The 14,511-nt window shown below is 44.9% G+C and overlaps 1 protein-coding gene across 2 annotated transcripts in view; it reads left to right on the top strand.

The window, feature by feature from the left end:
* Nucleotides 1-14,511, top strand: part of SLC39A9 (solute carrier family 39 member 9) — a 155,970-nt gene that overhangs the window by 113,537 nt on the left and 27,922 nt on the right. For both annotated transcript variants that reach the window (XM_086937040.1, XM_086937041.1), the window contains exons 4-5: nucleotides 11,846-11,917; nucleotides 12,672-12,757. In XM_086937040.1, the coding sequence (XP_086793166.1) occupies nucleotides 11,846-11,917; nucleotides 12,672-12,757 (158 nt within the window). The remainder of the gene's footprint in view (nucleotides 1-11,845; nucleotides 11,918-12,671; nucleotides 12,758-14,511) is intronic.

Raw genomic sequence — 14,511 nt, 5'->3', positions numbered from 1 at the left:
GCAGGAGAGTGGTGGTGGAAGCAGAAAGGGTGTGGATGAGGGATGCAATAAGTAGGACGTGGGAGGGGTAAGCAGTACAGTGAGCAGGGGAGACTTGCAGGGGAGCAACGAGGAACACAAAGGGGAGAGCAGCATGGGGGAGATGCACACTAGGACAATCACGGGGCAGAGCGAAGCAGGCGAGATAGAGCAACACAGGGTGTGAAGGGGCGAAAGAGAAGTACACGAAGGAGACACCTGGAAAATAGATGCACGGTCATGAAGTTTTTTAAACAAAAAAGTAGCACCTCTAAATTCAGTAGTGGAAGACACAAGTAATGAGGTTTCCTCCAGAGAGAAAAGCACACAAGAATAGGAAGGAAAGCCCCCATAAGCGAATGAATAAAAAGCAAGCAAATGAATGAGACCGTAAAACCACTCAATGGGAAGCAGTGGCCAGGCTCTAAGCCCACTAGAAGTGAACAATAGGTCTTGTGGCAAAGAGACAGCTTTTGCTTGCTTGTAAGCGAGACCTAAAAAGGAGAGCAAAAAACGCAAATGCGTTAAACACCAAGGTATCTTCAGTTCCCCTTTACAGTTAAGGAAAAAAGTGAACCTGTATACGAATCTCAGCTACAGCAGCAAAACAAAGGGGGATTTGCTGTTCTGCAGCGATAATTATATTTGGTGATGCTGTGTGACTGATTCTGCTATTGTAAGGTCATGGTGCTACCCGAGCGCTGCACTGTTATACATGTTTGAATGCCTTTTCTTTAATCTGTATTAGGTAGTAGTGACCACGTTTGTTGCTACAGTTAAAGTACCGAAGGTTTTGTCGTTAATTTGCTTCTGGCGTTGTATTAGAAGTTAGCTACATTGAGAGGCCAGGATTCAAAAGCCTGACCCCTGGTTCCACAGTTTGCGCCTTGCCCACGCTGCACCACGGTTGAGTTGGGCGGGTCTACTTCTGGTGATTCTAAGGGACCGCAGTCATTGGGCGCCTCTGTGTTGGGGGCCTTGCCAAGAGCTGTAATGCAGTGATGACTAGCTATGTGGTTGAGCTGGCACTAGATGCAAAGCCTTAGGTCCTGGTCAACGCCTAGCTACTGGATTGTCTCTAGTGGTAGTGCTGACTTGGTCCGCCTTGGGAACTGGCCACCATGTTGGGCCTTCTGGGAAGGAATTTTTGATTTACAGTCACTACCAGAACTATACTGGGCATCTTTCTAAGTGCTCCCAATGTCGAAGATAAAGAAGGAAAGAGATTGCGAGGCCTTTTTTGTGGCTCCTGGAGACGTCGGTGCCATGGGCTGTCGCCTCTGTGTCACAGGTTTAAAATACGGTTTCTTTCCCCTGACTCTTCCAGGATCGTGAGAGCAAGCTCTGAAGGCTAACTCCGGAGCTGGAAGACGGACTGTAATAAGGATGCTGTGTAACACCGCTGTTCAAAGTAAATAAACCCAGTGTCCTGTGTCCGATAAGCCAGTTTCTTTGTTAGAGAGACGAGGGGTCTGATTTGGAGGAGGGTGGTGTGGCATTAACCCCCAGAAATGCACTCTGCAGCGAAGACCGGTACAGGTAGCCATTGGTCGCGCCAAACATTCAAACTGTTCTGTGAAATGATGTGAGGCTGGCCGCCCTGCCATCGGGATATGTGTTATTTCTGAGTGGTGTAACTGCTGTAGGAGACGGATGTGCAAAACGTCAAATGATGTTCTTCCATTCCCGGAGGCGGGCGGGGGGTCTAGCAGCTGGAAATTACCAAATAGCGGGGCATGTCAATGCCTCCCTCCAGCCTGCAACTAAAATATTTACATGTTCTTTCCTGGTGACTCAGTGGCTCCTGGGAGTTTTTTCCTGCGTGCTTTTGTGCGGCAAATGGCGTGAAAAAACACAATTGTATTATGAATGTCATTTCAGTGAAAGCGGCCTCTGTGGGCGCCCACGCAGGGTTTTCTTCGAGCCCCTCTACAGAGTGTGACAGCAAGAGGCGGGGAGGGGGTGGGTGGGGGGAGAGGTGTTCAAGCTCTGGAGGCTTCGGCCTCGAGCAGCACCAGCCCTCCCTCGTTTTACCTCCTCCCTGTGCTGCCGGATGCTTTACTGTGTTCTTCTGTTCTTCAGTGTTTGCTGAACAGGTCAGTGTTCAATTCAAGCCTTCTGTTGTCCTGGGCTCCACTTGGATTGAAGGGGCGGCGGGTTCTTCACAAGGACAAATACGTCAGTGGGTCCTCGACATGTTAGAATGTACAGCCAGGGTTCATGGTAAAGGCGCCATAAAGCGTGTTGCACAGCCAGGGTTCATGGTAAAGGCGCCATAAAGCGTGTTGCACAGCCAGGGTTCATGGTAAAGGTGCCATAAAGCGTGTTGCACAGCCAGGGTTCATGGTAAAGGTGCCATAAAGCGTGTTGCACAGCCAGGGTTCATGGTAAAGGTGCCATAAAGCGTGTTGCACAGCCAGGGTTCATGGTAAAGGTGCCATAAAGCGTGTTGCACAGCCAGGGTTCATGGTAAAGGTGCCATAAAGCGTGTTGCACAGCCAGGGTTCATGGTAAAGGTGCCATAAAGCGTGTTGCACAGCCAGGGTTCATGGTAAAGGTGCCATAAAGCGTGTTGCACAGCCAGGGTTCATGGTAAAGGTGCCATAAAGCGTGTTGCACAGCCAGGGTTCATGGTAAAGGTGCCATAAAGCGTGTTGCACAGCCAGGGTTCATGGTAAAGGTGCCATAAAGCGTGTTGCACAGCCAGGGTTCATGGTAAAGGTGCCATAAAGCGTGTTGCACAGCCAGGGTTCATGGTAAAGGTGCCATAAAGCGTGTTGCACAGCCAGGGTTCATGGTAAAGGTGCCATAAAGCGTGTTGCACAGCCAGGGTTCATGGTAAAGGCGCAATAAAGCGTGTTGCACAGCCAGGGTTCATGGTAAAGGTGCCATAAAGCGTGTTGCACAGCCAGGGTTCACAGCCAGGGTTCATGGTAAAGGTGCCATAAAGCGTGTTGCACAGCCAGGGTTCATGGTAAAGGCGCAATAAAGCGTGTTGCCTTATCTGTGCACTGAAGCCCACCTCTTTACCTGGCCAATACAACAAGTGCGGTGCAAGCTTCTGGGGGACACCGTTTATTTGGAACGTCTGGCGCTCTTGTTCAGCAGTAATCGTCCTTTCTTCAGAACCCCAAAACTCAAACCCCAAGTCTTAACTATTTGAAGGTCCTTGCTTCTATTCTGATTTCATTTAAATTCCTTTGTTTTTTCAATTTGTTATTTTCAGAGCTTGTCCGGTGCTCTGTTTGCTGCCCAGGCCAGACTGACCAGGCATGCCAGTCTGTCAGTGGCGTTCTCGGTCAGGGAGTGGAGAAGGTAGGGCTTTGAACGGCGTTGCCACTATTCATTGATGGTGCTCATTGATGATGATGGTTCATTGACGAAGGTTCCCTGGTGATCCAACCGCAGTAGCTGATAAAGTGAGCTTTAACAAAGCCAATAGTTTGGGCTTACGCACTGGAGTGGTTCTAGTGCTGCTACAAACGTCACAGCCACTGGTGGAATGTATGGTCCCTTTCCTCGCAAGCCGTCAAGTTGTGAGTGTCCTTGATTTTTAAACTTTGGCCCAAGTAGAACCTTGAATAAAATGAATCGTTTGCCGGGGTTGATTAAGTGAAGTTGGATCATAAAGGACGGTCCTTCATGGGTCTGAACCACTGGTTGATCAGTAGCGCACTATTCACTCCTATTCATTGCTCCACTTGGACTAGGATCAGTGACTGTGCTTGTGCCCTGTGGTGTCCAATCACCTCTTACTCTGCTGATGACGTGTAGCTGACCGACCCGCTGCTGCTTGAAAGATGAAGGAAAAGGGGAAAAGCAGCAGGTGGAACTAGAGATCAAATGTGAGATGGACTTAAAAAGACATATAGAGGGAAGCAAGACTTGGTTAAGGGTTGAGCGGGAGAGGGGACCAGCAAGGATGCAGAAAGAAAAGGGGTAGAGATAGTGTAACAATAGAGTAGTGGCCATCAGGCTGGGGAAAGATCTCCTGGGCAGCAGCACAACATGGAGAGTTCTAGGCTCTGGACAGGATGACTCTAGCTGTTTCTGTACATTGTGTCTGTGAAAAGCAGTGACCTTTATGCAATGCACTTAATAAAATGCACCTTTAGAAGACTCGACTGTATGATGTAGCAAAGTTTCAAATGTTCAACGAAAGGTAATAATGACTAATATTTATTTTAACTTTCTTGTAAACCCTCGCCCCCACACTCCATTTAGACGTGTTGAACCTGAACATTCTGCTTTAATGCTTATCAGATTTGTTTTTGCGAAGACCTAGTACCGAGCTTAGGTTTTTTACTACATTTCTTAAAAGCATTCTTCAGTCTGCAGCGTGGTTTGTTCTTGCTTTATGATTGGTTCCTTAGCAGTTATGCAGGTGCTTTGAAGGTCTTATTGCCTGGTCTTGACAACCGAAGAAGGGGACGAGTGTCCACCGAGTTAGGGGCTCCTTGTCACCATTCTAATCCTTCTCAGTGGTAAAGGTAGCCCGCAATCATATGAAGAACTGCTTTCAGGGCTGAGTACCTGACGGGGAAGGCTCCTGGTGGCATGGACGCTACAGGAGTGGCCCACAGGTCTCTCCTGCCATTAGTAAATTCAAGGTGAGATGTCTTTGCAGGTTATTGCTGAACAGTGCCTGTTACCTGGGTCAGAGTGTTAAGCGGACCATCAGGAACTGCTATCATTCCGGTCTAGTGTGCAGCCTCCAGCCTCTCAGCTTCTGGACTTTGCACTCTGTTCTGATTGCTCTTGTTTGTGGTTGACCTGGAATTTCTTTGGACTAACACAACAGCTGGGACAGTGTTCATTTTACAAGGTTTAGCTGTGTTGCAACTACTATATACCAGGTCAAAGTGCTGGATGTATTTACTTACCAGCAGTATGTTCATAGCCATGCGGGCAGTGAAGTGATTCACAAATGTACTCAAATGGCATTGAGTATCCTCGCAATGGAGAGAGAGAGAGAGAGATCCAAACAGTTACTTTGCAGCTACGGTCTTGTACATCATTAAGGTGGGGTTTGAAGATATGGGTCTTCAGAATATTTCTGAGTGAAGTTGGTGTTCTGGGAGACTATTCCTTCGCAGCTCCCACTCTGTGGCGGAACCTCGCTCAGACCTATGTGGAGGAAGTATTCTGAGCCACGTGGGAGCTTCCAGTCCACGTGTCCTCCAGCCACAGGGAACTGACTAGTCTCCAAAGGGTCAGCCATCTATTGGTCTTCGGCCAATGCAAATAACTTCTACAAGTTCAAACCGACAATTAGGTATGGCAACCTAGAGTGGAGCTTGTCTGTGGAAGGCATTTTCTTCCAGATTGAGATTGCCAGGAAAGCAGCCAACAGCTGCCACCACATCCCTCGCAATAACCGTCATCCTGAACTGTGGGAAGATGTTGTTGTTGTGAAAGAAGCATTGAGGCAGAATTAAATAAATATATCGCTGACTTGTTCCTATTCCTATTGAGCTGGCCTCAAATCTCACTGTTTTCTTGAGGGCAAGTACACCTATAAAAGGGCAAGAAGAGTCAATGATCTGCTCATGTCTTGAACGTAGGTGCTGATATATGCACTGATGTGCACATTACACAACCTGTTTATCTGTCGTCCACAACGCACTGGACATCCGATTAGCAAAACAACTGGTGATGGTATTTTAGGAACACCATGCCTTTCAAGTATCGAAATGTTTAGGTGTGCTCACTGAATATCGAAACCACAATATGGAGGACAGATTATGAAAAAAAAAATACCGACAGTTAGGTATAGAAAATCAATACTAACTCCACATATATGCACCTATGGGGTAGATATATAAAGATCTATATTCATTCATATATTCTCTTCGACACTCCAAAGAAGAGATGGGTACTGGTTTGGAAGATTTAATCCACAAAGGTAGCAATCAATGCGTTTCAGCTCATCCGAGCTTTGCTCACAGTAGGTGATGTTATCATAGCTTACATTTGAATACACTCCCACTTCCCTTGTGAAGTAAACGTAGGACTACAAGTAAACATAAGCCGAAAGTGCAAAAAACTGTGGCCACATTAGCTTTGGGAAGATACCTTTTTTCTTATGTTTGACATGTAAAAAGAAGTATGTTAATATAAACTCATTGTCCATTGCGTTGCTCTGTGATAAAGATTTGCCTAGTATCCCACAATTTAGGGTAGCTGGTATTGATTCAAAGTTATTTGGTTTCACATTTTGAAATTCAGTCTCCAGATGGGTATGTATCTCTCTCTCTCCCGTTAATATCAAAAGGCAGTGTATTGTCTTTTATTCTCACAATGAGAAAAACTGACGGACACAAAGATAGCAGACCCAACTCGGTGCCCCAGACCCAACTGCCAAGCAATGGATGCATTTATTTGGGGGTGTACTTACGATCTTCCCCTTATGCTATGCCGCTATGTCCCACACTTGCACTGTAGGCTTGTATAGTACTTCTTGAACACTGTGTCCGGGCCGTGTCCGTCGCCATCATCCGTCATGTTTTGAAAGCAGCACTGCCATTACCTTTGGCCCTCGATGATTGCTGAGTGGAAACCGGGGTAGATAGTGGTTAGTCTGGAACTTGCATCAGTTTTGACTGCACCCAGAGGAGTAGTTCTCTCTTGCCTTATGCCGTTAGGTGTATGACCCAGCCTTCTATGGAGTGCTTGTCTTGTAACGCTTAAGGGAGACTATTTTACATATCAAAAGTGATTGAACCATTACACATCAGATTTAACCCTGATGCAAGGTGTACATAAAATTATCAATGCATTTTTTTTTTCACTGTAGCAAGTTTTTAAATGTTTTAATCTGGTCTCAAAAGGCAACTCAGACTTACTGGTGTTGGCGCTGCTAGTTTTGTGTTTCCAAATAAGGTGTAGAAAGGGTGGGGGACTAAGTCTGCTCCGAAAGTGAGTAATTGGGTTGTTCTGTCAGCAGGACTCTGGGCTGTGCATCAATGCTGTAGAGTGCTTTCGAGATTCTTGCCTGTTTGGAATGGATCTGTGATCTTGCAGTCTGTCAGGGAACCCGTAGTTGGTGATGGGGTCTGAGCTGTGAGAGAACAGTCGGCGAATGGACCACTTAAACAAGACCAAGAAACCGAAGTGGTTGAGCGCTTGTGAGGCCAAGCTCCGGAACGAACTGTGGTGGATAAGGATTGCCAAACAGAGAGAGGAGGCAATGCCAGCACCCAAAATCCACACCGATGCTGAGCAAACCTAGCTTCTTTTAGCCAATGAAAGGACTGAGCGCAACCGCTATGACTTGAACAACTCCTGGGAAGCATGGCAGCTAGACTCCTGGAGTGTGAGGTTTACACACGTTTATGTTAACCAAAAGAGAGCAGTTCTTCTTCTGCTGCTAAGGTTAGTAACCCAATGGAAGTGCCAGTCAAACTAGAAGACCAACTTGTATTTCTATAATCCTCAGTAAGTGTGCAGAAAAAAGACTTGCGTGCAAGACTCGCGACTTCGACTCCTTGTGCAGTGCGCACATTGCTTTTTAACACCTGTTCTTGCATATGAGGCTGAAAGGCTGCTGGACTCTTGTTTAAAGGTTCTTGGATTACTGGATACTGAGAATCATCCGGTAGGAGAGGGTGTTGGGAACTTGGATGCTTCGTTTTTCTTTGCTTCGTAATTTTTTGCTTTTTTGGAGGTATTGGGTGATGGGTGACATGCTTAAGTAACCCCTTTGGGAAAGGTTAGTAATGTATTAAGATCGGTGAGTACATCTGATTACACATCCTTTTGTGAGCAGTGCCCACCCAACTCCCCTCTTTGCTGATTTGTAAAAGTGTCACCATGTAAGAGGCAGTTTATCAGGACTTTTAATCACTGTTTACAATGCATTGTTTGATGTGGAACAGGGGGGTGCCGCCCGAACCTCCCCACCCACAACCCCATCCGTCCTGTCTCGCCCTAAAGTGAAGTTCTATTAATCATAGTGTTTGTAAGTTGATGGGAATATTTTTCGGTGAGGAGAGGCGTTTTTTTTTCAAGGAGGGAGGGGCACGTTACGTTACGTTATGTTATAGGGATATTTGTTAACGCACAGCTACTCCGAGAAGTGTCCTAGCGCTATCTTGACCCCAGAACAGAATAGATGAAAGAACAGCTGCACTCCTGTTGAAAAAGCCAGGTCTTTAAGCTTCGCCTAAAGCGGAGGAGATCCACTTCTTGTCTGAGGGGAAAAAAGGAGACTATTCTATAATTTTGCTGCTACTACTTGAAAGGAGTGACCTCCTTTGTAAGAATGGCACAAAACGTAGGCACAATTGTCAGCTGCTGAGATGATGATCGCAGTGTTTTGAATGGTTTGTAGGGCTGAATTTTGTTCCTACTATACGGGGCTCCAATGTTATTTAGGGACTTAAAAGTTAGGACCAGGGATTTAAAAAAGATCCTTTGTCTCACTGGTAACCAGTGCATGCTCTAAGGTGGGGAGCCATGTGTGACTTGGATCCGACCATAAGCACGGACCCAGTTACCAACCTCCTTGTATGCACGTGATAAATGAACCATCATGTTCTAACCAAAGAGACAATAAGCATTGGTAGTGCCAACAGGTCGAGCTTTTAAATGGAAGCGTCCCTCCATTCATTCATGGGTTTAGGCACTTAATAATGCATCATACTTGCTCTGTGTCACTCATCCAAGCAATCATGCATTCACCCACTAGCTCTTTCTTGCTTTCACCCACTTACACAACCAAAGCAAAACATCTACCTTTAAATCATAAATTAAACAAAATATGCAAGTTAAGTAAAAAGAATAAACATGCTGCAGCCTAAACAAGTTGGGCAAATGTTTGGAATAAGAACGTAAATGAAATGACAGCAGGTGTACGTATGTGGTCTCTCTCTAGTGTGAACCTAGCTGAAAGCGTAAAGCTGGAGAAAGTGAAAGAAAGCATAAGGTCAACAAGTGATGGTTGACGTGGCTCTTTTATGGGCTGTTAATGCATTGTGATACAGTGTTTAAAGGGGATTGTCTTCAACTCTTTCCTAAATTAGAGCAGTGTTTGGGCGGTCCTGATAGGAGCATGTTTCAGATCCTGGGTGCATAGATGCAAAAGTAATGCTGTCTTTCCTTTTCTTTTTGTGCTTTTTAGTCCGTTCTCGAATGGTATACATGGCTGCGGTTGTGGTGAGATCCACCGGAGATGGTGAGCTTGTCTGCAAGCTAAGTGGGGATGCTGCTCGTGATGGCTTTGTAAATGATTCAGCTGGTTTTGAAGATGGTGCGGGTGGTAAGGGGAACCAACGTGTTCCATCTAGATGGAGGGGGGGGGGGGTGATAATTTTTTTCATGCCTCGGATGAGACTTGCTGTGGTGTTTGGTTAGCCTTAATGGGTGACGGAGTGGAGTCTGGGTGAGGTGGGGTGCAAAGGAGCAGGGTGTTAGTGGAATCCAAATGCAAGAGTACAAAGGCTTCCACAGCAGTTATAAAGCCATTTTCTGTAAGAACAAGTTTTACTTACTTAAGAAGAGAGCTGGTACAAGGCTGTCTTTGTTCTTTTAGTAATGTATTCCTTGAGGGTGAGGCTGTCCTTTGGTGTTTGGTGACAGTTAGGTTTCGAAACTGTCTAAGTTCATATCGCGGAGCCAGGTTTGCACTGTTTGTTGTTCTTGGCACATAGTTCGAATTTGCCTTGTCTGGGTTTAGTGTCATGTAGGCAGTGTGCATCCAATTCTGGGTCATGTGCAGTTAGTGCTTGATGCGTTGGATGTTAAGCAGAGAAGAATTTCAGGTAGAGTAGTGTATCATTCTCATACTAATGAATCTTGATGCTGTGATTTGTGAATATCAGTTGCACGCAGTCTTTGACAGAAGCTATTACGCCTTTCACAGAGACGCCATCGATTTAAGCACTAGGTAACTGCAGACGGCCCACACGCCCCGACTATTCGGTGATCCCCCGCAACGTACAAGGAAACTTTGATGTCGAAGAATGATGGCGGCATTCTGAGTACCTCGGCTGGCCAACAATTAAGGCCATGTACTGAGTTGATAAATAGATCGGCAGATCTATAGAAATATGTGAGAAAGCTTGTTGGTCCTGAAGAGAACACCCCTTACTTGGGGGTGTTCGAAACGCGTCGACCTGCTTTGTGTGACCTACAGAGTGGTCTTAAATCACTTAAAAATTTCTGAGTTTTCTAATAATTCTGTATTTCATGCACCATAGGTTTTAAATGATTTTTTTCATAGCAAGAAATTGTTTCTGAACATGTATATAGACTGTCTTTTGTAATATGTTGGTGTGGATGCTGAATGTGGTTTGAATGTGTGAGAGTGGTTTTGGATTGTACAGAAATATTAATTCGAAAGTTGGGGGATGGATTGTTTTTCATATATTTGTGTACTGTAGAACTTGTGATAATGACCAAGAAATGTTGTGTTTTTCACTATGAATTAATGAATCTTTAAAATAAAAAACTTGTTTGAAATAGATAGTCACGTTTGTTCAGGTCAAGGTGACTCTCTGAAAGGAAGTTTCTAAGTTGTGAACAGTAGTGGCTTTCTTTTGTTCATCAGGTGATTTGTGAATAGAGCACAAGCGGCTCCATATAGAGTTTGAAAGTTTGGAACCCAGTGGGTCTCTTCTGTTGATCAGGATATTTGGAAACCTGGAGGCGCCCACAAGAATGGCAGTTGAGCAGGAGTTAGTTAGCATTAATGTAATTTTTGGAGATGAATATAGACTTTTTTTTTTTTTCAATGATCTTGCTGATAAAAGGCAGGTTTGTGACCGGCCTTTAATTGGGTCTAGTGCAGGTTTCTTTAAGCGTGAAATCATCGGGTTTTTTTGGAAGCATCAGTTAAGATGCCTTAGTAAGTGAGGCGGAGGCATTGAAAGTGATGAGAGAGGTGAGTGTCCCCCAGAGAGCTTTGACGAGGGTAGGACCTCCATTTTCATGAGAATTGATTTTGAAGGTGTGCAGTATGTCTGCAATTCCACACCTGAGATAGTTTTGAAGGATTCCGGTTTCATGATTCTATGGGAATGGGTTGGCTTCAGAGATGGAGTACGTTTGTTGTTGCCGGCATACTGTCGGATTTTCTGTATTTTTTCGACGTGCAAACCCTGTTCACAATTGTGCTGTTGACATCTGTGACGAAGGATATATATATATATATAGGCAGGGCCCTATAGTGGAAGCCATGGTAAATGTTCTTCACTGATTCCAATTCTTTGAAGGTGGTCTTTGATGCTCATGATTTGTGGTTGGTCATTTGGAAACGAGCTGGCTGAAAGTTTGACATAAAATTCATCTCTTCATCTCAGATTGCTGAAGCGTAACTTTCCCTCTCTAGTTTACTCAAGATTCGAGGTAGCGATCTCACTGGTATATCATAGCAGCATTATGCAAGCAGAATAAGCATTGGTTTGCCGAAGCATGAGGTTCTGTAGTCCACTTAGACTGAAGTCTATGAGAACATGGTTTTGACAAGACCACATTATTCGCGCTCTGAGATTTCCACAACGCTGCGTTTGAAGCACTCTGCATGGTCCACCAGGCTTAAAATGGTAGATCCACACCACTTGTGCTTAAGCAATTCGAAAACTCTATGACAGGAAAACTCTTTCTTCCCCTAAAAAGTGCAAAAGACTATTAAGAGGTGTTCTAAGTCGTTTAAGGCCTGTGAAGTGTTTCATGCTCCTTGCCACCAACCAAGATGTTCAACTCTTTGAGACAACTGTTACTGGTGAGTAGTGCTTTCTTTAATCGGATGTCTTACTGCATTCTCAGCAGAAACTGTGTAAAGTACCCTGCCAATTTTTAACATTTGATTTTGCAATTCTCCTTTTAGACCCGGAGGCAGGAGGAAGAAATGGCAACTCCAAAATCACCACTACACTGGGGCTGGTGGTGCACGCTGCAGGTAGGTTTTGCGCCATCAAGAAGGATCCTGAGCTCATCCGGTCTGTGTAACTCCGCACTTATTATTCATAGACTTTCCATACTCCTCCTACTTCGTTGTCAACTCATGACTGAGGTTTAGCGTCTACTTGTACTCACAAGGCCCACCCACCTCACACTCCTCCTGCTCTCCTACCCTCGAATAATCTGGAAACCTATTTTTATGGGGTTTTTTTTTCTCCTAAATTTCAAGTTATTCGTTTTGGGAATCCGATCTAAATGTACTATTTTCTTACTGTTCTAAATCATTTAAAATGTTATTGGCATGTCACCATAAACCCTTCCCTTAATACTTCTTAATCTCACCCTCACTGTAATCCATCACATTAGCCTTTTGTTACCTAGCCCTTTCCATTGCAAATGTTTTTGTGTGTTGCTAATGCACCAAGATTTATCTATGTCAAAATTATAAAAAATAGAAAAAAAACAAATCCCCATTTCTGCTTCTGCAAGTCGCATCTTTATCTACAGCATCCTCCCTTTCCAGTGGTGATTCATTTTAGGTATATTCTCTGGCTAAAATGTTTTCTATAGAAACTGTAGTGCATGTGTGTTGGGACGAGGTCCCCGGCACATGGCTATTTTTGGGGAAACATCAACCTGCAACAATATTTCATTTGTAGAGGCTGAGTTAGTCAGAGGGCGCGCTCATGTATTCTGTTGTTCTTCAGATGCGTACAGGATAGCCAGTCTGACTCTCTATGTTCTGTTTTCAGCTGATGGTGTTGCACTGGGAGCTGCGGCCTCTACGTCCCAGACCAGCGTGCAGCTCATCGTGTTCGTGGCCATCATGCTGCACAAGGTAAAACGCTAACCGTGCGTATTCTGCAAGTGCAGTGTTCGAGCAGTCGTTTGTGTTCCTCCAATGGTGACCTTCATGTAAGTGGCTTTCATGTCGTGGACGGACCTGGTCCTGGATCCTTCTATAGAGGGAAGGGCACTATTCCCTGGCGCACATAGTACAGACCATGCTAGGCATTTTTTACAGGGGGTGTTATTGCAGCCAGTAATTCATCAGCCTGTGGCGAGTCATTCAAGGAAGCTGGTTGTGGACAGCATAAACTGAGGCTGGACAGAATAGAGCGAAAGGTAACTGTGCCTTTTCCTTCAGATTATTCTTCTCCATGCCCTCCGGTGACCAATTCTGGTCTCTCCTCTGTCTGGCTGTTCATTGTGTAGTGACAGCAGACCAAAACCTGCTCTGCGCCCTCAGCATAAGGCGCCTAGACACAGGAGTGTTCCAAGACTGCTGGCTGGTCAAACTGTTATTTCCAGCCTTACCCTCTTGTCTCCACAAAATGTGTACTTGTACATTTGTATGAATCTTCTACCAGCATTATTGTAGTTTGGAATAGTTTGAAGGATTGAGTGCCAATTAGTGGGATACTGAAGTCTGGTCAAGTGTATGCAAATACTCTTCTGAAAATCATTTGGACCACCATTAAAGATTCACAAAATGTTGATGCAGAAATCACAACTGTGATTTACCACCTGAATAAACAGGGAGCATGCTCTAGCAGAAGAACGAGGACACATAGCATTGGATTTTTAACTGGACCCATGTCATGACAGTGCACATACCCAGAGTACACCAAGAACAACCAAATACCCTGAGCCAGGGTATGTCCGGAAGCAAAAGTGGGATTTGTTGGTTAACACCAGTTCAAGAAACCCAAAGTGGAAATAAATGCTTGAATTAATCTATGCTACAGACAATTACTCGGGCCACATTCCTGTCCATTATTCTTCACCTACTATACCTCCCTAGACGAAGACTAGCCATATGCCAAACGGTCTTGGTCCTGCTCCGATGGAAAGAGTCCAGACCGAACTGCAAAGACGAGTCCTTTGCAGACTGGAACTCAAGCAACCCCAGACCAGTTTCTGCTTATATAGGACTAATCGGCAATGTATATTTAGTTAGAGTCCTGTGGCACAGTGAGCATGGGCCTGACGTTTGTTCATACCCATTGCTCAAGGACATCTTCTGCAGCAAATAGCAAAATGAGTGAATGAATGCTTGAATTATTCTCGGCCACTGGCAATCACTTGGGTCTGCATTTCAGTCTGTGTTCGCTTACTAGGCCAGACCAAACTGCCAGGCAAGGTCTCCTTTATAAAGAAACAGATAGCCCACATCAATTTCAGGCTTCTTTAACAAGATCTAGTCTTCCGCTCCTAGGCAGACCATGGTTAGTTTTCTTTGCCACAGATAAAAAAAAAAGCTGTGTGTGTCGGGACTTAATATGCCACATTCCTTGATCCAATGGGAATGTCCTTTTGATGAGCTGTTGAAGGCATTTCTGTACTCTATCCCACATAACTCTGATAACTAAAGAAATGTTAACATTTGAAGAGGCTAGAACATAAATTACTGTTAACTGCTCCATTTACCTATATTGTCTCTGAAGATGACTCCCAATGGGGTTGGCGATATCCATGCAGTCCATGGCCCATTGAATGATGCCCTACCTGATTCTTTGCTATCAAAAGGCAAACAACTCCTATCGGAGAAAGCAGGAGCTCAGTCTGCTCAAGGTAAACTTCTACTGTGAT

The sequence above is a fragment of the Lissotriton vulgaris genome, chromosome 9 (assembly GCF_964263255.1).
Source record: "Lissotriton vulgaris chromosome 9, aLisVul1.2, whole genome shotgun sequence".
In the NCBI taxonomy this organism is placed as follows: domain Eukaryota; kingdom Metazoa; phylum Chordata; class Amphibia; order Caudata; family Salamandridae; genus Lissotriton; species Lissotriton vulgaris.
This window is presented reverse-complemented; position numbering and strand designations above follow the sequence as displayed.